At 49.5% G+C, this 25,135-nt stretch overlaps 1 protein-coding gene across 18 annotated transcripts in view; it reads right to left on the bottom strand.

Annotated features, from left to right (window-relative positions):
* RGS6 (regulator of G protein signaling 6) overlaps positions 1-25,135 on the bottom strand; it is a 580,135-nt gene that overhangs the window by 7,686 nt on the left and 547,314 nt on the right. For 9 of the 18 annotated variants that reach the window (XM_049113649.1, XM_025443423.3, XM_049113652.1 and 6 more), the window contains 3 exons: positions 21,022-21,111; positions 17,310-17,363; positions 5,054-5,120 (listed from right to left, as the gene is read on the bottom strand). In XM_049113649.1, coding sequence (XP_048969606.1) covers positions 5,054-5,120; positions 17,310-17,363; positions 21,022-21,111 — 211 coding nt within the window. Of the gene's footprint in view, positions 1-5,053; positions 5,121-12,618; positions 12,694-17,309; positions 17,364-21,021; positions 21,112-25,135 lie in introns of all 18 variants that reach the window. The other 9 variants (XM_025443435.3, XM_035719493.2, XM_025443432.3 and 6 more) reach the window with 5 other exon arrangements.

The raw sequence follows: 25,135 nt of genomic DNA, 5'->3' as shown, positions 1-25,135 counted from the left end.
TTAAGAACTGAACTGCAGAAGGTACATTCCAGAGTCACCCGAAGCTTTGCATACAGACAATGTGCTTTTCACCTTTGAGACATTTGGCAAAGTTAATCCAATAGAATTAGGATCCTTCAATTTCATGGACTGGGTTCACAAACATCCACCCTCCACCCTGACTAATCATTTTAGCTCTGTGGCCGTCTTGATGGCTAGAAGCCTGGAAGAAGGTGGTCATGGAATCCTTTGTTTCTAAAAGGAAATGCACAAAAGGAACGGCTCCCTTTTGTGCAGTGCTTGAAGAAAAATCAACATGCTGCTTGACATGCTGTGGCTCTGTGCATTGCACTTCCAGATATTAATCAACAAAGCATGCACGGTCCGGGTTACCAGGAGCTTTCACTGCTTACTTACCTGGGACACTGATGCTAAACTCTTTGGCTGGGAGGAGGGCTGTGGCTCAGACAGTAACCCTGAGGGTTAGGTGGCATACTGGGGGCAGCAGAGCCAAGCGCTAGGGACTCAGGCAGGACCCTTCTCAATGCTAAGGGAGTAAAGACATCTGAGCTGCTGCTGAGACTCTCAAGCTGATTTGCCCAGATGACCTAAGACCAAAGTTACAAATCTCAAGTCTGCCAAGTCTAAATCCATGTTACTACGGGGATAGAAATCAACTGTGGTTGCCTCTGGAGGAGAAGGATGGCATTGTGTAGAAAGGGGCATGGGGGAACCTTCCAGGGTCATGGGGCATAGGTGACACCGGTACAAAACATTTGTTAAATTCACTGAACCACACATTTCAGATCTGTTCATTTTGCTATATGTAATTATAACCCAAGACAAAAAAAGAGATTAGGGAAAAAAAATCCAGCCATTGCATCTCTGCTTTGAAATTTCCCACTCCTTCCTCTTTTTTCAGTTGCTGGCCCTATGACTTTGCCTTTGGGCTTAATCCAGTGCTTTATCTACTCCAGTGTAGGAGAAACCGGATTCTTCAGCAAGAGGAACTAGAACTTGCAATAGAACCTGTATGGAACACTGTTCCTAGTGCATTGATCCAAACTGATCATCTCGTTGTGATACAGGCATTTTTCATCCTGGCTAATGAAAATTGTGTTTTGCTGAATAGGGCTCACCAAATGACCTCAGTAGGCAAGAAGTGGGAGGCTCCCGGGATAAGCTGTCCTCTTCAAGGAGACTGAAGGTCACCCATGAGTAGATGATGCTTGGGCTCATAAATGATGAGTGTGCATGAAATCACGGGCCTGGGGAGGAGGGCTTGCTGAGGAGAGCAATCAGGAGCCTAAGAACCAGGTGGGAAGGTAAGGGTCCTGGCTTGGGTTTGGCAGGAGGGGAGAAGTCAAGAACCTGCCTGACTTCATCGGGTGACTTCCCTGGAGGTTGGTGCCCCCGGCACCCCCTCTCCACTGAGCAAAGCCAAAGGGATGATTTCAAACAGGCGTATAAGGGATTCTGTGACACCTCCTTTCTCAGTGATGTTTCATTCTGGGGAAAGAGTGCCACTTGCTTGGGGTAGTTCACGGGTTTTAGAATCTGGCAGAGAAAGGCAGGTAAATCCATACTTAATACAGATGAGTTTCAAAAAACTTCTCAAGTCTCCATTTCTCATCAACTCAGCCTCTGCTGAACTTCATGGCCAAGTGGAGCACATGAAAGGGGAAAACCCGGTCTTGGGACTAGCCAAAGATCACACACTGCTAATCCACAGTAGGGCCAGGCTGGAGCCCCACAGGGAGGAGGAAGCATGCTTTAGGCTTCTCACTCTGCAGTAGTTGGGGGCCAGAGCCTGTGGCAAGATCCATTCCTGGGGTCTACATTACACTTGGGTCCTTGCAAAGCTTTCTGATCTCTCTCAGGAGCTGAAGGGCATTTTATTTGGCTTTAAAATATTCTATTTGACTTTTAAAAAGAAGATACCACAAACATAAAACAACGCTCAAATAAAAAAACCCAGAAATAGGTGAAAATTGAATTATAATAAAAAAAGTTCACTGGCTAAAGAATTAATTTCACTCATATGCATTTAAACCTGTCAAAAAATAAGGAATATGATCACAATAAAAATAATGGATTTTTTGGAAACAGCTCACTATTTTAGGTACAGCAGTAAAAAACCAACCAGATTTTGCAGTGTAAAATGGTGGGTCTATGGGATCTACCAGTAGTTATATCATCTGAAAACAATTCCCATAAAATATCACTGGGGCCATTAGCAGTTTCAGAAACCTTACTCTGGCCTATAATGGCAGCTACCAGTGCTTTTTCGTCTTAATTTTTTCCTTTAACTTAGAAAAGGTGAATTGCCAGTGCTCCTAAATGTGAAAGGTACTAAATGTGAAAGGACCAATCTATGCTGTGATCTCCCAAGGACTTTCTCTTTGAATTTCTTATTCCTGCCCAATGGGGTGGTGTCAATATCCCAGGAACTCTCCCGTCTCAAGTGCCTTCCTCTTCAGTTAGCATGGACCTTGATGGTGACGGGGTGGGAATGGTCCCATTACCAGGGGTCGGGGTTAACTACTGAGGACAGTTACTAACAGCTACCTGACAATAGAACATTGAACAACTATTGTGTGTCAAACACACCAGGCATTTTACAGACACTGGTGTTAATGTCCACACCATCCTTGCCAGTTCTGCATTACTTTAAAGTCTTACGATATCTTAGGTTAAAGTCTTATGATATATGGTGTCAGGATAGATGAAGAAACAGGCTCAAATAGAGCTTGAGTCCCTGGGCCGAGAGCATACAGCTAGTCAGTGGCAGAGCTAAGTGGGTCGGCCTCCATAAGCTTTCTACTTTGTATGTGGCCATCACGCTCAAGGAAGGAGGGAGATGGAGACGCTCAGAGACTAACGACGCCTCCATGCCAATCCACACTGGGCAATCTTTTTGGGCAGCCCAAGGAGATCTCCTCAACCTCACTGAGAAAGAAGCTTCCACTCCTGGACATGCCAGATACCACTGCAAGCATTTCTGCTCTGTCTGGGGTCCTTCCCCTCATCATATTTGGGACTCCTGAGAGGGAAGGTGTCATCTTTTGGCTGGCCTAGCCCGGCAAAGTGAGACTGGCTATTGCACTGAGCTGGGGCCCCTGTCTCCAAAGCCTGGCGTGCATGGCTTTAAAGTGCACCTGCTGGACAGGCCAGGTGAAGCTAGCACTTCTGTTTGTGCTCACATATTATTGGTGCTGATGCCTCTAGGGTCTCCATAGCAACTGTCCCAGGCAGGAGGGAAGCAGGTGTAATGTTTACCTTTCTAAGGAGGGGCAGGTGGAGCTGTCTTACTCTAATTGGAACCAATTCCAATTAGAACCAAGTGCCTAAATCCAGTGTCCTAGCCAGGCTGGGGGAGCCCTCGGTGGGTGGCATTTCTGCCTCCTGCCTCCTGCCCTCCATCATGCTCATCACATATGGGGCTCTTTGCAAAGGCCAGCCTCTCTTGTTAATTTTGGCGGGTGGTAGGAGAGCTTCCTCCGTGGTCCCCCAGCTATGCAGGGACAAATCCGGAACCAGGCAGCTATGCCAAGAGTGACAAGGGGATAGCATCTGTGCCCTAAGCTGGTGGCACAATGCCCAGGCGCAGATTCCCCAGCTTCCTTTCCAAGCTGTGCCTTGCCACCTTGCCTGTGTTCTTTCTGTGCAGGGAGAAATGTCCCCCTTTTCATATCAGATCTCCATCTCTCCTTCCTCTGGTTCTGACTGAACAACCCTGGTGCTCTTTGTATACTCAGCTTACAGGGAAGTTCTTGGTGGATTCAGGAGTGGAGTGGAGGTGGGCATTCCGCTTGCAAGGCCCCTCAGTAGTATGCCTTCCTGTAGCCCATGCAATGCCTTCCTCTTCCCCTGTTCCTCCGTCTCCTCCCCAGATATGCTTTAGGATCTTAGCTCCGGTTCACTCCAAATTAGGCAAAGGTCAAGAGACTCCAGGAAACAGGGACATGGCTGTGTTGCTACTAGCAACAATGTGATACTTTTTTCCAAGTAGGATGTGCAAGTGACCCTTGACCATGGCTCCAGGGGAGAGTGCCACTGAAGTTTAGTGGAAGAGACAGCAGGTGGAATCATTTGCTTGGCAACGTGTGACTCTCCTGCAGAACCACGGGGACTCTAAATCTCCTTCCCAAGGGCACCTCTCACCTCCTATGAACAAGTTCAGCCAAAACTCATCTATAGGTTGGGGTCTGTGGTTAAGCCGGCTGCCAAAGCAGAGTCTAGAAGGCACAGGCAGTCAACATGAGGACTGCCCCCCCACCGCCCGAAAGCATAATCCTTCCATGAATGTCCATGTCCATCTGGACACAAATGCAAGGAAGGCCAGCTTATTTCTCTTTCTTCCCTACCACCAGGAATGCGCTTCAGTAGGCATTTATCACACATGTATTTCCAACCTGAAAAAGTACATTAGGGGATGGGTCAAACAGCATTTTCAGGGATCTCTAGATAGAAACTCAGGTCGGTGGAACTCCCATCCACTGGGAACCTTCTTCCCTACAGACCCTTTTTATATGTTGCTGCAATGCTTTTGGTGCCCATGGGACAGTGGATAGGTGCTTGCCCAACCTTCTTCTCTCCTGATGGTCTAGTAGGTAGAAATGTTCCTGGGGGACTTGGCCCTGGGCCACAGGGGAAGGGTTGTGGACTCTGTAAGTGCAAGGATGCTGCTGTTGGATTTAAAAGCACCATCAAAGGTAGTGAACATTTCTGTCTTGTTCTGCTAGGGGTTTAGGAGAAGCGATCAGCACCTAAAGACATTATTTGCACACTGCCTCTGAGACAAGGGACTTATAGCTTAGCATCATTTCTGGACCCCTGGCTCATTGGCCCTTAGGAAGAAAAAAAACTACAGGTGCAAAAAATGGGCAGAAAAAAATGGGGACACCAAAAACTAGGTGCTGCTGACTGTTCCTGGAACAAGGGTGTGGGAACAAGGGAGGTAGGCAGAGACAAGGCCACGGACAAACAGATCATCTCTTCCAGATTTTGGAGCACCTTCTGTGCAGAAGGATCCCAAAAAAGGTTAGAGAGTGCGGACGCGGGGATCACTCACCCACTGCTGGAAGGAAGCCACCTCGGGGGTGAAATGCAGCGGCCATTCTGACTCTGCGCCAGCAGCACTAGGCAATTGTGTTTTTAAGAAGGGAAGTGAAGAATAACTTATCCAGCTGAAACCATGAATACCTGTGGCTTTCGGGGTGCCCCTACCCAGACATGCACACAGCTGCAGCGGGCATGCAATGCATGCGCAGAGGCACATGCGAGTCTGCAGCGTATGTTACTCACAAGTCACACACTGAACACAGAGGCATAGGTCAGGCAGGCAATACATGCACCTGTGTGCTACAGCCGTGTACACATATTCATGTGCATGTTTACACCATAGGCACTTACAGAAGCATCTCATGCAAGCTGCATAAGCAATTATGTGATTGGCCGCAGAGCTTTATATCAGGCTCCTACGATGCCAATCTTTGACAAACACTGCAAACTTAAAGCATTTACTTTAAGATACAGATATAAAACCCAAATTCTCCCCCCGGAAGAAGCCATTCGTGTCAGTGGAAATGGCCTCTCTGCTTCTGTTTCTGTCAATACTACAAGCAGTGGAAAAGCATGTACCCCAGGGATCTGGTTTAGGAGGGATTTCAAAGCATCCCCTGCCACTTGCTTCTGACTCCTCCAACAACCCCACTTTGTAGTGTGTGGCTAAAAAAATACAAGCCTTTGTTTATCTGGCAGATGGAGCAACCAGACTCGCTGAGGTTGTATTGCTCAGGGTGGCTCCAGGCAGGCAGACAGCTGAGAGGTGAGGGTTTCTGGGAATGAGGCTTCTGTTGTGCAGAGTGCTACAGCTGGAGGACTGCATTTCACGCTCTTACCATGGAGACAACTACTCCTGATCCGTATCTGGAAGCAGGAGGTGTCTCAGGGTTGTGCACCTCGATGGGTGGGTGGGAGAGGGGCGGCGGTGGCAAATGCCAGATCCTGACAGTGGATGCAACATTCTCTAAGTGGCTCTCCCCACCCCCAGCACCACACAGCTCTCATGGCCTGGGAAGTGCTTAGGGGCCCCACATAACTGACCGCAGGGTAGAAACTGGCCTGCCAGTCACCTCGGTCCCTCCATTCCGAAGGAAAGCAGAGAAATTAGCTCTGGACTTTAAAAGTGAGCCAATAATAATAGCTACCGTATAGCAAGTCGTTCGACAAGCGGTCACTGTCATAATTAGATGTGCCTTGCACACCACTGTCATACATGGGATATGCACGTCCCCAGCCCCGATTGCAAAATACAGGATACCTACTGCAGAGAATATTGTTGGAAATTAAGTAAGGTAATACAAGCTAAGCACGGGGGCGGGGGGCGGGGGGCAAAACAGCGTAATAATGAAAATAATAATACAAAGAGTTCCACTTGAGCACACGTACTGCAAACACTCTGCTAAGCACCCGGTGTATTTGTTCCCCACTTAATTGTCACTCTTATCTCCCTTTCACGGATGAGAAAACTGAGGCTCAGAGAGGCTGCTAAGTGGTAGCACTGAAATGGAAACAAAGTCCCTCGCTGGCCAAGCCCAGTATGGTGCAGACACCCATACTATAACACTGCGAGCCCCCCAGAAATGGCAGTGACTACTATTCTGTCCTCGTTTGGTGCCAGTATCCCCCTGTGCAGCAGGCTGGGGCTGTGCTCTAACCATTGGCCAGGTGAGCGGCTCCCCTGGGGTCTTGTGCCAGTCCCAGGTGGCTGGACAGGTGTCAGCCAGGGCTGTCCATCTTTAACCCAACGCTTCCATGCTCTCTGGTGGCCACCAAAGGGGCACTGTTCTCGGGGCAAAGTGAGCAGGTCAGTCTTCAGTGGGGGACGAGAATGCAGTTGGAAATGTGCCAGGTTTCAACAACAGTTGGCTCTGGGTGATGGGTGCTGCTCAGGTACACTCCAGGTGTGACCCCCTGGCTACGGCCAGGGTAAGAAGTAGTCTGGACAGCTCTGGGCAGTCAGCCCCAAGGAGTCTCTCCAAGGCGGGTCCCGCAGGGGCACCGTATACCTCACTGTGGTTATTCATGTGGTCCCAGGGAGTGTGGAGAAGAAGAGGCCCCTGAAACTAAACCCGTGGAAAGCCACTGAAGCGCGGGTCGGGGGTTCCAGTGGCCACCCCACCTGCACTCCTTCCTGGTGATCCTTCCCATAACATCCTACAGATCTAGAAACAATTTAGGAAAAGCTGTTATTGAGAGCTAGCAAATGACGGGCTCTGGAGCTGTGCCATTACCAAGGAAACCACCATCAAGTATATGATTGCCCTGTTGCGATCGGTCACAAATGCTAATGGTTGGCTCCTTTACATAGTTAGAAAAATGGATGCCCCAGAACCTTCCAGTATCATCCAGGACAGAAAATCCATCAGAATTTCCTCTCTACTTTTGCCGCAGATTACAAGGTTGGATTGAGTTTTGTATTGGCTGCTTTATGTCTATTTTCCAACTTAATTTGTTATGATATAAAGGCCAGGGCCGCTATCCTTGCTTGATGGTCTGTCTTTTCCCATTAGGCGTGGGGGTTCAGATGCACCCCACTCTTAGCGCAAATGAGAAAGGCCAGGGACATGGCATGGAATGGTTCTCAAACCATTCTCAACCTGTGAAAAAGCATGGGTGCCTTCTGGATCCCCATTACCTTTCCCTCCCCATCTCATATCCAGGCACCAATGGTGCCCGACAGAGTTTTAGAGGACTGTCTGAGGGGACATAGTACCAATCAACTCTAACTGGGTTTTCTTTAGCTTTAAAAAATGTCTTATTAAAACTTTGCTGACTTCACGGGGATCGCCATGTATAATGAGAGGCCTTAAAGAATCTGAAAGCAAGAGATGAAGAGAGGAAAAAAAGCCATAAGCTGTAATCACCATAATTATACAATCCCATGATGAGTTGAAAGCAGCCCTGGTGAAGCCCGAGAGAAGACGAGTGTCATCTGCAATCGTGTTGGTCTTCAGGACAGCTGGAAAGAATGTGACATGGAGCCCTTCCTTCCCCTGAGTTAGGCTGAAGATAAGTCCTCAAGGCAGAGCCCAGGAGGTGAGCGCCCCAGAAGGGCAGTTGCTCCCTGGTCTAAGGCCCCTGGGAGCGTGTTCTGCTCCTGGCCACGTGGAGATAGTATGGGTGCCAGCTTGCCCACCTGAAATCTGCAACTGGCACTGGGTAAGAGGCAACTGGCTTTCTCACCTTTTCCACTTTCCACAAAGCACCCTTTCTGGATGGGAATGAGGACAGGCCAAGCGTTTTCCAACTCAGAGCCAGGGTGTCCCACGCACATGCCCACCCCGGCTGTGCTCGGCCTGACTGCACTACAGCCGCTCAGCTGCCCTGTGCCAGCGGGCGCCTGTGTCCTCTGCTCGCTGACCTCCTTTCAGGCATTCAGGGGAGAGAGCCCTCTTGCCAGAGCTCAGCTGCATCAGCAGCGATTGGCTTAAAAAAAAAAAAAAAAAAAAAAAAACAATCCCAAAAAACAAAAGGCAAGGATGACATGTGAAGGGCAGTAATTCCGCTCCTTGACAGTTTTCCTTGCTTTGCCTGTGTCATCATCTGGCTTTTTCTCCCTCAAAGGCAGAGGCTAATCTGACTCCTCCAATCTCAGCAAACTCCCTCATATGATCCATTCTCCTTTTTTAAGGGTTATTTATAAACCATAGAATAAAATACAGTAGGATCCATTTAACAAGTAATGCATCGGAGGATTCCAGCTAAAAGAGATGATAGAGGGTGGCTGTCATCTAGGTGGCTCAGTAAGTTGAACACGTGACTCTTGATTCCTCCTCAGGTTGTGATCTCAGCGTCGTGAGATCAAGTCCTGCATGGGGCTTTGCCACACTGGGTGTGGAGACTGAGTTAAGATTCTCTCTCTCCCTCTCCCCCTCCCCTCCATTTCTCCTTCTCTTAAGAAAAAAAAAAAAAAAGATAGAATCCAATGCAGAAGTCTGCTCTGTGATACCCTTGGCCATTCAGCTTCTGAATATTTCCAGGGAGCTCAGTGATCCTCCAGGTGACATATCCCACTGTTGGGAAGTTGCTACTATTATTCTCCAGTACAGCGGCCCTCCCTGTATCTTCTACCCATTTCTTCTAGCTTTGCCTGGAACTCCCTAGAAAGGTCCACTTACTGTGGAAGATACAAATATATCTCATGATGGTTATCTAGTCTCCTGAGGAGCTGGACATCTTTATCCCCCCTGACATGGTTTCTCCAGTGACTCTTCCAGAATATCCCTAGATTGTTCAAGTTCTGACAAATTGTGGGTGCTCAGAACCAAGACTCAACACAGCCTAGAATAACATGAAAACAGTGAGCCACTTTTCTTTTCTCTTTTGGCCATTCCACTTTGGTTATTATAGCCTAAAGTAGCTTTTTTTTTTTTTTTTTTTTTTTTTTTTTAAGGCAACTGCACCTTGCTTTTGCTTATATGAAGCTTATAGCCAGCTACAACCCAAGATATTTTTTTTTTACTTGGATTGCAGCAAAGGCTATGAATGCCATCCTATAGTTATGAGGCTGAATTTTTTTAACATAAATTTTATGTTGTTAAATTTTATGTAGTTGTTTTTGACCTACGATCCCACCAGAAGGAGATACTTTTCAAATAGAATTCCATTGTCTCCTGAATGAGCAACACCTTGCAATTTCAGATCTGTTAATATGACTGAGGTGTTTTCTCTTCATCTGAGTCCTCTCAAAGGAGGTCGACAGGACAGGGCCATGTGGCCTACCAGAAAGGCAGTTTCTAGTTGACACAGATCTATGAGTTCACCCTCTTACCAGTCATTAAGATGCCATGAATACACTTGCTTTACCCAGTTCTGGCAAACACAGAGAGAGTGGAGGTGGAAGGGGAGAAGGGAAGGAACAGATATTGGTTTCAACCTTACTGCACTAACAGCAGGACACAAATAAATATTCTCTGGAGCAAGGGGTGTAGTGATGACAGGTCATCCTTCTAAAATCAGCCAGGCTGACAGGGGAGTTGTGGAAAGTTCCTGCCAAATATCATACCGAGAAGAACCACTCCTGTTGGGGGCCGTGGTCCTCAGGTTGAAAGGATTTGGCTGGGATTAGGGAGAGTGCAAAGATCACTGCTAGCTGGACCCTGCCACTGCTGGGGTGGTTACACACTCCCCAACCCTGCCTCGCCTTCCCATCTGCTGGGGAGCCACCGAAGTGTCCTTCTCTCATTGGCCTTCAGGTAACATGGTCGAACTGACAATCCCCCTGTTCTGAGCCTTCTCAGCCCCCCAGGCAGTGTTCCATTTAGCATTCTGCTACACAGCAACATCTCACAGATTGTCCCTACATAAGATTTTATATCGTGCCCTCCTTCCGGAATGCTGAGATTCTCAAACTTGAGTCAAACCAAAGATACTCACTTTCTGGTATACAAAAGGGGAGACCCCACCACCAGTCATTTTCACCAAGAGCTCATTTGGGGAGAACTCCACCATGGTTTTAGACCTTAGACCTCGAGCTCTCTGACTTCTAACTTTCCCGGCTGGACACAGGCAGACTGGGGCTCTTCTCCCTGACCTTGACATTGGCAGCTTTGTCCCCTTCCTAAGTTCCTGCTATCCCAAAGCCTGACTAACACTTGGGGGTTTCTCTCTTCGGCCCCGTTGTCCCCCTGGCCAGACAGGCAGATTCCATCCTTTGCAGAAGTGGGTGTCCTGTCCTGCTGAGCGGTCTGCACTTCCCGCTGTTCATGTCACCGACGGCCCTGCGGTCACCTTCACCCTCTGCCTTCTCACTAGACAGATGGAAGCCCATGGCTATTCCCATGTGGCTGCCTGGGGACATGTGCCAAAAGTCTGACTATATAAGTGACAAGGAACAGGGTGAAATCCCACAACCTCATCAGCCACTGGTAAAGTGAAAGCTCCTTCTAGAAGCACGTCTTTCCTGACTGGGGGGGTGGGGGGGTGGGAGTGAGAGGAAGGCTCTGTTATGGCAAAGGGCTGCAGGTCACTTCCCAAAATAGATTCCCTCCTGGAACATAGAGACACAGTTTGCCCCCAGCCTGCCTTGCGGGAGACTGGCAGGGTATGCGATTTGGATCTGAATCAGTGGCTGTAAACACACAGCTGTGCCTTTCTGCCTCAGAGGAGTTGGATTTTCACTTGACTGCTCGTCACACTGGGGTCTGGGGAAGGCGAAAGAGGGTCTGGGTGGTGGGGAGGGAGGGCTGGCGAGAGGAAGCGGGAGCTGCTTTGCAGAGCTTGCCTCCTTGTGCCCCCTGGGTGGGGAGGCTGAGCCACTGCTGGGTTTTCTCTCTTGGGGGAGGGCACTCCGTGGGAAGAGGATTTTGGCTGCTTTGGGTTGACAGGTTGAACCATCAGCTGCAACAGCTGGGGGTTCCTCCTTCTGAGAGGAGTGGCAGGATGTAGGGCTAAATTTCTTCAAACTGAAAATGCCTAACCCTCTTTGATACACAGAAATCTCACCCTTTCCCAGAGTTTTGGAAGACCCCAGCCTATCCCCTCCCATCGGGAATCACTTGATCACTTTTCCCTTTCTGAATCCTGGCAGCCAAGGTGATTCAGTTGTCTTACATATTATATAGTTTGTTTATAAAAAATAGATTTTTACATTTGCATTTTTCAGCTACAATGCTATAATATTAAATATGCTTTTTGAAGCTTTGCCTGGAGCCAAGATGGAGAGAGAGGTACAGAGGAGGCTTAACTGACCACTGGCTATAACCAGGATAGCACAGACTCTGGTAACCTCCTTTTGCTCACCTCTGAGAGAGGACAGTGGCAAGCTGGCCCAGAGTTCTCCAGGGAACCAGAAAGTATGGTTGCAGGTGAGGAGCAAAGCGATGCTGAGGTCCCCAGATGCTCACCGTGCATTCTTTCCCAAGCCCCACAATGCACGGTTGATGCCACAGCACCCACTCTGGAGCCCACCTTTCTGCCCAGCGGACCTCACCCCTTACCTAATCCCAACACACACCCAGCTGGGCATCCATCTGGAAGGGCAGGGACTGCAGAACTGACAGGAGTGATTGGCATGTGTTGCTTACCCTGTTTCTGGTGACCCCTCCCCCCCTGCCCTCCAGGGGTCACAGTGTGTGAGTGAGCCCTGGGGATGAGAGCAGGAGCCACTCTGCATGGGGGCTGCTGAGGAGTTCCACAGGGCCCCAGAAGTCCTCACTGCTCAAAAGAGGTAGGATTTTATGCTTTCTTTCCCAAATTCTACCATGGAAGTCCATCTCCATCTCCAGGCAGGCCACGGTTTCACTATTGCTGGGCCTCGGGGCTCTGGCCGGAGAGAGCCTAGAACGACAGTCTGATCTCGTGGTTTCAAAGGGGCCCAAGAACTATTTGCAGTCAAAACCAACCGTATGTAAAGATTTTTAGCCAAGAGTACTTTGCTAGAGGCCCAAAAGGATTTTTTGGCCTAAGGTCAAAGCCCTTCAGGGGCCCTGCTGAGTCCAGGTATTTGAGGACTCATGCCACCAGAGTGGGTGGCTGTTCCCCATGACACTCTGGTGGGGGACAGCCTCCTGGGGGAAGGGGCTGCTACTGCTGGGCTGGGGTGGCCCCCTCCTGGTCTGCCTACTGCCTCACCTGCCAGGAGCCTCAGCCTTCCACTTCCTCTTCAGCACCTGGGCCTGGGGCTGAGGGTTTCTTCCGCAGAGCTGCCTGGGGAAGGAGGGAAGGTGAGCTGCTGACTTTCCCCCTCTCATTAGCTTTTCTTTTGGCCAAGAAGGAGGAAAGGGAGAGGGAGGGAGGGGCGAGGGAGGGTGGGTGACAGCTGGCTTCCAGAGCTTCCTGGTCTCCAGCTGACTTTCCTGCTGCATTCCTTGGCAGCTTTGGCAGGCAAGACGGAAATGCCTGTTGTGGAGATGCCACTGGGAATGTGCCATGCAACCCTCGGCTTCGGGCCCCATGGTTTCAATTCCAAGGAGCACCTTGACAAAGCTCCACTGCCATGTCCTCATAGGTGGATGGATACCCGGTCCTCATCTCCGCTCTTCTCTGGGGCCTCTAGTGCTCGCTCAGGCCCCAGCAACCCCATTTCCCATCTTTAGGGCCTGAGGCTCTGGGTGATGAAGCTCTTGAGAGGGCAGCTGAGGCTTCAACCAACCCCCTCGGCCAAGGTGTCAGGGGAAGCTCCTGCCAGCATCACTTGGGCTGCCATTTCCCCTCCCTCGAGGCCCCCCTGTGGCCTCTTCCACAGAACTGTACACGAGGAGAGAGGACATTCTCTCCTCCCCAGGCTGGAGTTCTCACCAGGTAGCTTCGGCCACCACCCAGAAAGGGACAATCAAATTGCTGCCACTGAGCCTCGGTGGAAGGCGCTTTGCTTCCCCTCACCCTCCTCCTACGCATCCCGGGTCCTGTGTGTCAGAGGCAGCCACGGTGGGGCCCCTCCTGTCCCAAGAGGCTCTGAGGAAAGGAGCATACCTAAGGGAGAGCAAAGGGGCGGCAAGCCTTCCAGCTCTGGCCGCCCTCACGCCCTCCTCGTCATGTGTCAACAGCAAAACCAGGCAGATGGCAGAGAATGGCAGGCTGCTGGGCAGTGAGCAGTACAGAGTGGTCTTTAGTTGGAGAAGTCCCCTGCTCCACCACGCGGTACCACCAGGACCTCCACCAAGGAATCAGAGGAGGAGGGGGAAGGTGATGCAAAGGTGAGCCACCGCGATGCACCGCAGGTTTCCTGCTGTGGCTTACACATTTTATAGTTGTGGTGGAAGGAAGCTTCCCAGCACACAGGACTAGGAGAGAGATAGGCTGTGTTTGTATAGCCTGAAATCACATGTGGGGCTCCCCCTTGTGAGGCTGCTTTGGTTCGAGTTCTTGGACTGGGCTCCCTCGGACCAGGCCCCCCATGTACAGTGGTGTGGGTCAGTCACTGCCCAAGGGCAGCTGAAGGTCAAGTAGGGGCCGAAATCTAGCCTGCACTGTGCTTGGCCAGCTGGCCGTCTGTGGGGCATGGCCCCATTGGAGGAGTCCTATTTTCTGTTTTGAATGAAGGTACAACATGGGCTGGTTGCACCAACCCATAGACTTTCAGTTCTGTTTGGTCTTAAATCTGAGCCTTCTAGAAAAAAAAAAAAAAAAAAAAAAAAAATTTGAGCCTTCCCTGTCAAATGGGCAGGGCTTTGTGTGGACCCTGTGGCTCTAGGACACCCAACTACATGATAGTTGTCCACTGATAATCGCGTTGTATTCAAATTCTGGGTGACTCAGAATGCAATTTCCATTGGAAGGAGAAGCTCACACATTGCTGCCTCTACTGGGGGTTCCAAGGCCCCCTCTGTGCCCAAACTCGCAAGGCCCTAGCAGCTTCCATGAACCACATTAAACTGCTCCCTAGGATCTCATGTAAAAGGGGCCATCTCTGGCCTTCAACAGATAATCCCTCCGTGTCATAATACATCTTAAAACTCGGAAAGAACAATCTGCGTTCTCCAAAGGTTTCTCTTTTACCAAGAAAAGAAAGGAAACTGGTATGAGAGAAGAGCTGACTGAGCTATCCAACCACTTGGATCAAGGCCTCTTGCCACCAAAGAGTCCTAAATGGCAGCTGGCCCACATCTTTGGTCCAGAAACTCCCTAGCTTCGCTCCTTAATTTTTCCATTACTAGTCCCATGACATAGATGCCCTCTTAAACACCTTTCCCAGCAATGTGGAAATGCTATTCAACTTGTCTTTCATTGAGTTTTATAATTTGCAGTAGGTACTAGATGATATATTCGTATAGATCTTCCTTTAGAAAAACTTAGCACTTTATGTATAGTAGTATATCTAGAAAATGACTATCAGATTGCAAAACATGTTGGTTAGTTGGTTAATTCCATTTGATTAGAACACTGGGCTGTTTTAGACAAAGTTCTGGGGTTCCAGCCTCAAGCGCCCTGAGAGTTGCCACTATTATATAACCATAGACCATTTTTTCAAACACAGCCACATCTTGTGGGTATATGGTGCTGCCCTGAGCGCACAGGGAGTGTGGATGCCTCAATGCAGATCCATTTCCACCACTGGAACCAAAAGATTGGAATGCACCACCCATTAGAGTCTTCAAAAAAGAACAGCAGGGAATTTATAAACTTTTTTTTGAAGTTTGGATCTTTTATCGTATAGATGCTAAAAATCTCAGTAGCTTGGAAGATTTTTCTCCTTCAGCTAGTCCTGAAAACAACTCTGTAAGTTGTCCTACATGCACACTTGAGACGCTTGGAAGGTGTCTGGTATTTCTTGTTCCAAATGCTCTGTTAACAGACTTTGCAGAACCACTGACCCAACACTACTTATGGGATGAAGAGACATCATTAAAAGCTCTTCACAGAGTTTCACTGAGATCATTCTTGCCTTTCCTGATACCTACTTCTTGTGAAAAGCAGCCTGGAGATATTTGAACATCTTGTCTGGATACCAGGCTTCCTTCCTCTCTTACACTCTCAGCCCATGAGAACCTCCATGGGTCTGTGGGAGTTCCGCTCTCCTGCAGTTTGCACCCAGTGGTCCAAGTTGCCTACACTCTGGGTTTATCAGCAAAATCCTTAAACATCCTCTACCCACAGCATGCAGGCCTCAAAAGCAATAGGGAAGGATGGGTTCCCACCACTCTCCATAGGGCTTCAGGGATGGAGAAACTCCCCTAGGCCTTGCCTCTGACAGCCTGAGGCACCTTCTTGGTGTGTGAAGCCACATAGTCATGACACGCCAGTCACAAAGACACACCAGGGACCAGTAGGCCTTCCATCCTGCAAGTTCTGATTTCTAATGAGGAAAGCCCATAGAGAGAGAAGACCAAAGAAGAAAAGGGATGAACACTCACTCATATTTTAACTGCCACCTACTACAGCTATTGTGATGTTTACATCAAGCAAATTCGAAATAATATTTCAGTTCTAGCTATGACAGATTGCTTTCAACCCAGAATTCTTAGCATTTACAATAAAAAAAAATGAAATAAAGATACGGATCACATAATAGGTTTACAAGGACTCTCCTCTTCAACCAAGGGGAAAGTCAGCCTCAGTGGGTTCCTGTCATTTGGGAAGGGAAGTGGGGCCGGTTCCATGCAGGGGAGTCCTCTTCCCTGGCTGCCATTTTGGTTTCTGCTGGATGGCATTAATAGGGCTGGCTGGGCCCCATGAACTCAGCAGCTCGTTTTTGATGAGTGCGTGAATGAGTGAGACGGAGTACTTCCTGTACACTAAGCCCTATGCTCAAATCTTGGAGAAAATGGCACAAAGAGGAGAGGTGGGTCTGTGCTGTTCTACAGACCACAGCACAGAACTTCCACCATGTACCATGGGGAAGGTGTCCTCATTCAGTGCTCTCCCCTCTTAGCACGGGGTCTCCTATATGCCACTATGTTGCTCTCTACCACCCTCTAGGCTGGATGTGCATGAGAAACAAGCAGCTTCCCTACAAGAAGAGTGAACCTATAGCCCACCTTTACCCCTTGGGTCACAATCACAACCTGGGGACTTTGCTAAGGTCTTGCCCCTGGGCACACAGGGACAGTGCAGGGACTTGCTGTTCCTTCCACCCCACGGCTACTGCCCTCCTCTCCCTGTTACACTATGTGGATGAGGCTGACAGGGGCTGTAAGGGCCGGCGGAACTCATGCAGAGGCCACTAACACACACACCAGCTAGACCGCATCGCCAGAACCCATGCAGCTCGGCCACCTCCTGCACACGCAAAAGCCGCCACGTTGCAGCATCAGCTCGCGACCTGCACCTGCATGACTGCCAGAGTTCACAGAGGGGAATTTGGATTTTCTTTTTTATTTTTTTAAGATGAGCTATGGTTCTGAGCCAATTTATTTCATGGTACAGTTCGATGGCCTTCTCCCTGAGCTGCTGCAGAAGATGCACAAGCCGTGCAGCCCCAAGGGCAGTGGGGTACTTCCTCCTCAACGCCCCGGACAGAAGATCAAGTGCGGGGGGGCCCTGGGGCTGGGCGGCTGTGTATGCACCTTCTGCAGAGGGAGCCGCTCGGGTTTTGCAAACCCGTCCCTAGAAGAGAAGCTGCAGACGCTCGCAAAAGAAAAAGGGTGTGTTGAGTGGGGGGAAAGCACTGGACTCCCTCCCACCCCGAAGGAAACAACAACCAACACCAAAAAAAAAAAAAAAAAAAAAAAAAAAAAAAAAAAAAAAAAAAGAAAGAAAGAAAGAAAAAGAAAAAGAAAAAGAAAAAGAAAAAGAAAGAAAAAGAAAAAGAAAAAAAGATGGAAGAAACAAACAAACAAAAACCCCAGAAGAAACGTTGAGGGAAGAAAACCAGCTGAACTTACCACACTGCGAGTGAACTTTTCTAAGGAAGTTCTACGACCTGGCTCACTTTCTGGCTTTAGGGGAAAAAAAAAAAAAAGGTAGGGAGAAAAATACAGAAAAAAAACCTCTTCAGCTTACATGTGGTTTCCAAACAGCAGCAGCGGCAGCTAATGAACAAAAACAACAGCAAAACAGGGCGGAAAAACGGGGAAAAGAGAAGCAGCCAGCGCTGTACGTGAGTCAGGGGGAGAGACAGCCAACAGAAGCCCGCCAGGAGTGGTGCCGCCTCCTCGGAGCAGCTAGCAGAGAGGGGTGTCTGCATCTAGAGCGGCCAGGATCGTGGGGGGCTCAGGGTCGAGGCCCCCGGGCCTTTGCACGGGGCCTCCCGCGGGCGGCAGTTTGGAGCAGCCTGCTCCCTGCTTCCCGCTGGCTGTGTGGGCCGCTGGAGCCCCTGGTTTGGGTCCCTGAGACCGGGGGCATTCACCTGGGGGGCCTTGGAGTAGGACCCCAGCAAAGGCTACCACCTCTGAAGGCTGAGTATGTGTAGGGCATCCTGACAGGACATCAGGAAGTGGCTGTGGGCAAGGTGAGGTCATCAACTCTTCCCGGAGCCTGGGTTCTGAGATTCCTCCCACCCAGACGCAGCCAGAAGGTGTGCTAACTCCAGTGACTTCCCGCTGGCCCCCTACTGACTTTCATTCTGTGTCCCTAGAGCAAGGAGGGTCTACCTGCGTGTCCTTTGTGTTGACAAAGGGTCTTGGGCCTGAGAAGGAGTGTTTCGGACAGAAAACGCTCTCTCGGATGCAGGCAGGTGACCACTTCCGAGGTTCACACAGGACAGGCTCCAGGAGGCGCAGACACCTCTGTGGAGAACTCTTAGCTAAGGAGCCCCTGCCAGGGCAAGAAGAGGCAAAGCCCTTGAATCCTTTCCCCAGGCCTCATCGCTCCCTACCACAGGGAGGCTGTGGTGTGCACCTGACCCTGTCTCTAAGTTTCCTGCTTTCCCAAGAGCTTTGGGAGAGAACTACATCCCAAACACTGGCCGGTTTATCCTAGAGCCCTGACCCTGGGAAATCTGGAGAGTATAATCACTCACATGGATACAGACACACACGTCCAGCAAAAATGGAACTAGAGAGCTGAAGACACAGCCAGGTGCCTGTGGGTCTGCAGTGTGCTGGAAGCAGAGGGACAGGCAAAGGGCAGCCACCTGTCTGTGCAGACAAGGTCAGAGGGCTTCTCAGATGGCAGTCACGACCCTCACCCCTCAGCTGGCTGCCAGGAGACAGGATGTTGCAGAAGGAAAACACAACACACACACACACACACACACACACACACACAACACACCACAGCAGAGCCAGGCTGGTCTTTCTCCTCACACGAGGACCCGAAGGTTACCACACCAAGTCCCGGCTCTGGGGACGGCAGGACTCAGCTTCAGTCCCGTGCGAGGCCCAGGTGGCACGCACTTGGCTTGGGTCGGGCTGGTCCTGGTCCCTGCAGCTAGCACGGTGTGCCTGTCCTTCTTGTCTCTGGCTACTGGGTTGCTGCTCACAAAGGGTCACCATCGACCTGACTCATTCGGGTTCCTGCCTTGCATGTGCTGGAGCAGCCCGCAAAATCCAGCTCACACAGGTCCCTGGTTTGCCAGAGCAACTAACTTTATCTTTGACAATATTAGGATAGAGGATGAACTAGGGGTTGAAGGCTCGGGAGGCTGTGGCTTCAGACTCCATCACAAGATGGAAAAGCTGAAAAGTGAGGCCGATCTGGGCCCCCTCTTGTAGCTGGAGCATGTGACCCTCACATACCTTTATGCCCTGGACATTTATATCGCACGGTAAGCCCATTTCTGAAATCAAGGTACTTCTAGGCCTACCTGAAAATGCCGAGTTACAAATCCAATCCACACCTGGAGACTCTCAGGGAGAAATGGAAGAAAAAGGAGGTTTTGTCACTGTTTTTGGAAACAATTAACCCTTGGGCATTGCAAGGGTGTTGGCATCTGCAAGAGTTTCCTGCCAAAGAACTTCTCTTCATTTGGGGGCTGGGAGGATAATTCTAACGAGTTTCACATGTAACATTTCACAGGCAAACCATGGATCCCTTCCTCACGTGAGGGATCTCCTCTGAGAAGTTCTCCTCTTCTGGGATGACCTGCGGGCACAGGTGTGTATCAGCTCCACTCCCTGTGCCAGGGTGCGTTTCCACTTTGTGTTCAGACTCTTACGGAGATTGAATGGCCTCCGGCTTCTCCTGGGTATGTAGGTGGGTGCGGAAGCCAGACTGCCAGAACCTTAGAACTTCTCCAAATTGTCATCGGTTCAGGGTCTCGAGGCACGAGAAATAGGAACATTCATTTTGACCTTCTCCCATGAGATCTGGGCTGGAGATACCAGAAGGGTTCATAACTTTTCTTGAAAAAATGAGCATCTGATGTTCCCCTCCATCAGAGGCCCTCTACCTACATCCTCCTTCAAGGGAGCTGGCAACAGGCCAGGCTTCACATTTTCCATCAAGCAGTGACACTTGATGGAAGGGGTGCAGGAAACTAATAAAGTCTGGGCATTCTAGAAGTCCCTTTTCCTTGCTCAGACTATCAGGGATATTCTCAGGGCTACCTAAGGGCAGGAGAATAGGATATAAATGCTCTTGTAGACTCTAGAGTTAAATGGTACCAACCAGATACGCAGACAGGTCCTGGCACACAAGGTGGACAGTACACAGAGAGAAGGGTTGCGTGGCGGGCAGAGGCAGCCCTGACAGAGAGCATGTGGGTGGACCACTGCAAGCTTAGGGACTGGGGTTGGCGGGCTGAGAGGGGAGAAGAGGGGATGCACATATTCCTAAGTGGCACGGCACGGAAGTTGCGGCTTTGGGTGCAAGGAGAGCCACACTTAACCACACGTGGGTCTCGGAGCACGATAGCTGGAAAGTGCAGAGGGTTTGCAGGCATACTGGAATCCCGAGCCTCCTTCCCTTTCTCAGACCTCAGGCCCCTCAAGGCTCTTCCTTCCCTCCTCCCAGGATTCCAGCTGCATTCTCCTGCTTCAGCTGCCCCTTGTCATCTACATGCTGAGGGTCCCTGGGCACCCCCATCCAGACACCAAGGGCTGCAGGGGACTATGACTTGATTCCAAGGGAAGGAGGAATAAGAAGATAGGGTACAGTTATTTCATGGCTGTGGGGGCACCAGGGAAGGAACAACCCCAGGAGTGACTTCTGGGGCCAGATGGGAGCTTGGGGGGAGGACCTAAAACCTGGAAGGTTTTCTACTCAGTGAGGGGGCTGGCCTATCCTTGCCTCATCCTCATCTCTGAGTTGGTCAGACTTTATTTAAAGTCTGTGGTAGGTAAGGGGACCAGACTTTCCAGTGAGGGGCTCTTTCTGGTTTCCTAAGGGATTCACTGGCATCACTGCCAGTCCTGAACCCTTGTGCTGAGCCACTCTGTGGCCTTCGTATTTGGCCATACTCCCTACTGTGGGCAGAACGTGCAGACCAAGGTAATGGGAACATGGAGCCAGGATGCTACCCCCTGGACCTTGGGGGTGCGCTGGGGTGGTGATGTTTCTACTTGTCTTCCCTTGGAGTGGGAGCAGATGGAGAAGGGAAAGAAGAAAAGAGAAAAATAAAACCCAAGGGATGATATTCTCATTTTACACCAGCAGCAAGCAGCAGGCAAGGGTTAACAGTGCTAAGAAAGGCAGGCCTGCCCTTCCCAAAGATACCTTCTTCTTGGCCAGCAGCAAGTCCTGGTAAGCATTCGACCGGAGGAAGCGGGCATAGCTGTCACTCTTCATCAACTTGTAGATGTGTTCCTGAGAAGGAAGGAGGTGGGAAGACACAAGAAAGCACTGTTAACTGCTGCTAAGGAAGGGGAATCACAACCCAACTGGCCACTGTTTTAGGAAAGAAACAAACTGGGGTGTGCTTGCATGTGTCTAGAAACACTCGACAACAGTTTGTTTTGGTTTTTTCCCACCCAGAAACTTCAAACAAAATATATTTTCTCTCTTAAAATGAAATCTCCTTGAGGATCATGTCCCAAAGGCTTTGTAATTGGGCCTTGGTGCCACGTTGAGATGCAAATATTGCTTAATGATTAAAGCCACAGGTACAGCAGTGAGAAGCGACAGACTACTGATAGACCCAACCACTTGGATGAATCTCGAGGGAGTGATGATGAGTGAAAGAGCCAATCCCCAGAGGTTACATACTGTATGATTCCATTTATGTAACATTCTTAAAATGACAAATTATAGAAACAGACAACAGATTAGCGGTTGCCAGGGGCTAAGGATGGGAGGAGGTAGGGAAGGGTGTGGTTATAAAAGACAATATGAAGGATTCTTGGGGTGATGGAGCTGTATAGAACTAAACACACACATGAGTACAAGTAAAATTGGGAAATCTGATACACTCAGTGGATGTAGCAATGTCAATATTATAGTTATGATATCATACTATGGATTTATAGATGTTACCATTACAGGAAACTGGGGAACTGGTACATTTCTGTATTATGTCTTACAACCGTATGTGAATCTAGAAGTATCTCAAAATAAGAAGCTTCACTTAAAAAACCCTAACAACTCCATAGGCAATGATGCAAATAGGTCAGTTGTGCATGTTAGGGCCACCATCCTATCCTGGAAGAGTGCCCTTGGCAACCATTTATGGGGCATGTGAGCAAATATAACAGACCTAAGGCTTACATCCAGGAGAGGCAGATGCTGTGGCGTGATGCCCTCTCTTCACCCGGGCTTCTAGAGGCATTTGTATTCTGGCCTTGGTGATGAATTTCACCCGTGATTTCCAGCTAATTCCTATAGTCTGTGGGCCCTTCCTAACAGATCTGTCCTCAGCAAGGGCAGAGAAAGCCTGCTACCTTAAAAGAAGGAGTTCGTTGATTGAAAAAGCGTTACTTATCAGTTGTGATGGAATGAATGTAGCTCAGCTATACAGGAAAGCCTGGCTGTTAAGAGGGATGGTGGGCTTTCACTAGGGAGGGTGGGATTGTTGGCAGAGGCTGGCCTGGTAGAGGAAGCATCTTCCCTTATATACTCATTGTTCATCCCATGAAGCTGGACCTGGGCCCGAGGCTCAGGGGAATGAAGAGTGGGTTGGTGAGGAGAGAGTGCTCAGTTGAGAGGCAGGACTGGTCATTAAGGACCTCTTCCCTGGGTATTCACTTTCCAGGAGAGGGTAGAGGAAGGGAAGCTTCCCCTCAGCCAGGGGGCACATTTTATTTTTTTATTAAGGATTTTATTTATTTATTCATGAGAGACACAGAGAGAGGCAGAGACACAGGCAGAGGGAGAAGCTCCATAGGGAGCCCGATGTGGGACTCGATCCTGGAACTCCAGGATCATGCCCTGAGTTGAAGGCAGATGCTCAACCGCTGCGCTACCCAGGCATCCCTGGGGGGTACACTTTAGAGATACCTGGCCAAGCTGCTGTCATACCCCAGAGGAACCTGGGACAATGGCAAGGGCTTTCTGGGAGCCTCTCCCTTTCCACCTCAAAAGAAAGTGAGAGCAAAAAGCAAGCAAGTCCTTGGCCACATGTGGACCCTTCTCCAAATCATCTTCAGTTTGGGCACCAGTGTCATTCTTCCTGTGATGCCCCCATATTTATAAAGGCAGGATGCAAGCTGCTTAATGGGATGGCCTACTGCAAGGAGCCAAGCAAAATTCAACAGTGAGTGGCTTGGATATGAACTGACTTTGATAATCCAGACATGGTGCATTTAATAAACCTAGTGAGAACACGCTTCACTTTGTGTTTTCCTGCAATTTTCGGACAAAAATTGAGCCCATTTTAGTTTAAGCTCCTTGAGGGTAGGAACAGTATGTCTTTATTTCTTATATATGTGCAGTGTCCAGCACAGGTTTGACGTCGATGACATTGTTTCCAGGTTCACTGGAGTGCTTGTGTGTGTGTAACATCCAGCGAGTTTACAGGCTCCATGCTTGTGGTTTATGCTCACCAGTTCCTGCCCTCTGCGTGGAAGGGGAGTGGGGCTTACACTCAGCTCGAAGGAATCCTGTGTGTGATCATCTTGGGTCATCTGTAATGGCCTCAGAGCCTAGGCTGAGGCACTGCAGTCTTTGTTCTCACATGTTGTCTCTTTAAATTGTTCTACCATTAAATCTTAGGTACAAATGTTAATGACTCACTGTCTCTTTCTTGTCTCAGGCATCGCTTGTGTCTGGCTGACAGAGCCAGGTGGCTCCTGAGTTGTCTGGAGAGACCTGTCACTCAGACCTGAACCCTCTCCAAACCCCTCTTCAAGGTAACAGGTCCCTGCTTCTTATTCCGGCTTCTCGGAGGAATCTAAATCCCAGGTGTAGCTCTCAAAATACCCCCCTACAGGCCCAAGGGAAGTAAGGAGATCTCTCCCAGTCCAGCACTTCTGGCCTTGGCGACAAATTTCACCCCTGATCCAGCTAATTCCTCCAGCTTCACTGTGGGATGGAAAAGCCCGGTCCATTAAAAGAAAGAACTTGTCAATTTAAAAAGAGCAGGATAAAGCAGGTGTCTAAACATTTAGTCACAGGAATAGTCAGCAAATATTTAATGAGCATCTACTAGGTACAGGCACTCTGTCAGGCATTGAGGTGACAGCCTGAATAAGACTAAGTCCCTGCTGTCGTAAAGCTTAGATGCTATGAGGCAAGATTGATGCACAAAGTGACAGACTATGACTCCCAAAGCAGTCTCAGGTCCCAGCCGCTAGTGAATTTTGTGTGGCTCCTTGCAGTGGGCTTCTCCCATCAGCAAGAGAGTAAATCTGAAACTTTTGTAGATCTGGGGGTATGTTTGAGCTAAGGGCTCCAATGACAAAGTGCCAGCACAGGGAGCAGGGAATGGGTACATATGGGATGACCTACCCTGCTAGAATAGCGTATGTCCCCACTTATCCCCGCCCGGGCCTCCCTTTCTCACAGTCTGGAGATCCATGACTGTCCCCTACCCTTCTCTGCTCCACTGAGCCAAGAAGTGGGGCCTTTGATATACCCGATTATGGAACACTGTTCCTTCCTCCTTGCCAGCTTGTGTCTAAGAAGCACAAAGACAGTAAACAGGGGGTGGGTGAACGGAGCACTGAGGTTTTTCTGGGAATGAGAATTAAGATAGGACTCAGGGTCTTTGGCCAGTTCCCAAATGCAATGAGTTTATCACTGCCAGGGACAGCAAGTGTACAAAGCTTTTGGCAGTGACCTCTACTGATTTATGGGAGGTTCTGGTTTGTTTCCCCTGCTCTGAAGACAACCAGCTTTAAGGGAAATGTATATCCAGAATCTGCAAAGAGCCACTGGCAAAACCAGGAAGCCCCCACTGATGGAATTCCTCTGGGGCTAGAGAAAAAGAGGTTTGATCTTCTCTCTTCTTTGCCTTTTCTTGTCTTGTCTTATCTTCCTTTCCCATCCTCCCCTTCTTCCCTTCTCTCTTTTTCTCTCCTTTCTTTCCTTCCCTCCATCTTTATCTCTTTCCTCACTCCTTCCTTCCCTCCCTTCCTCCCTCCTCCTCCTTATTTCTTCTCCCCCTCAGAAAGGGGTAGGTGAGTGGACTACACATAGTTCACAAGCAGAACTAGCCTTCCTGATGTATGGGAAGGGTGCCTTCCTACTCCAGGGAGGATGAGGATGGTTCTCCATGGGGCTGAGCAACTGATGCTTTGGGGCCCTAAAGCATACTGAACATCTTCGCCACAATTCTCAGAGTGGGGAAGGAATCAACCCCTGTAGTGTCTGACAATTCTAGTACAGAGATGTCATCCTGATGAGACACTCCACCCTCATTTCCCTTTTTGGACCCAGGCCTGGGATGGGGAGCTCG

The sequence above is a fragment of the Canis lupus genome, chromosome 8 (assembly GCF_003254725.2).
Source record: "Canis lupus dingo isolate Sandy chromosome 8, ASM325472v2, whole genome shotgun sequence".
Lineage (NCBI taxonomy): Eukaryota > Metazoa > Chordata > Mammalia > Carnivora > Canidae > Canis > Canis lupus.
This window is presented reverse-complemented; position numbering and strand designations above follow the sequence as displayed.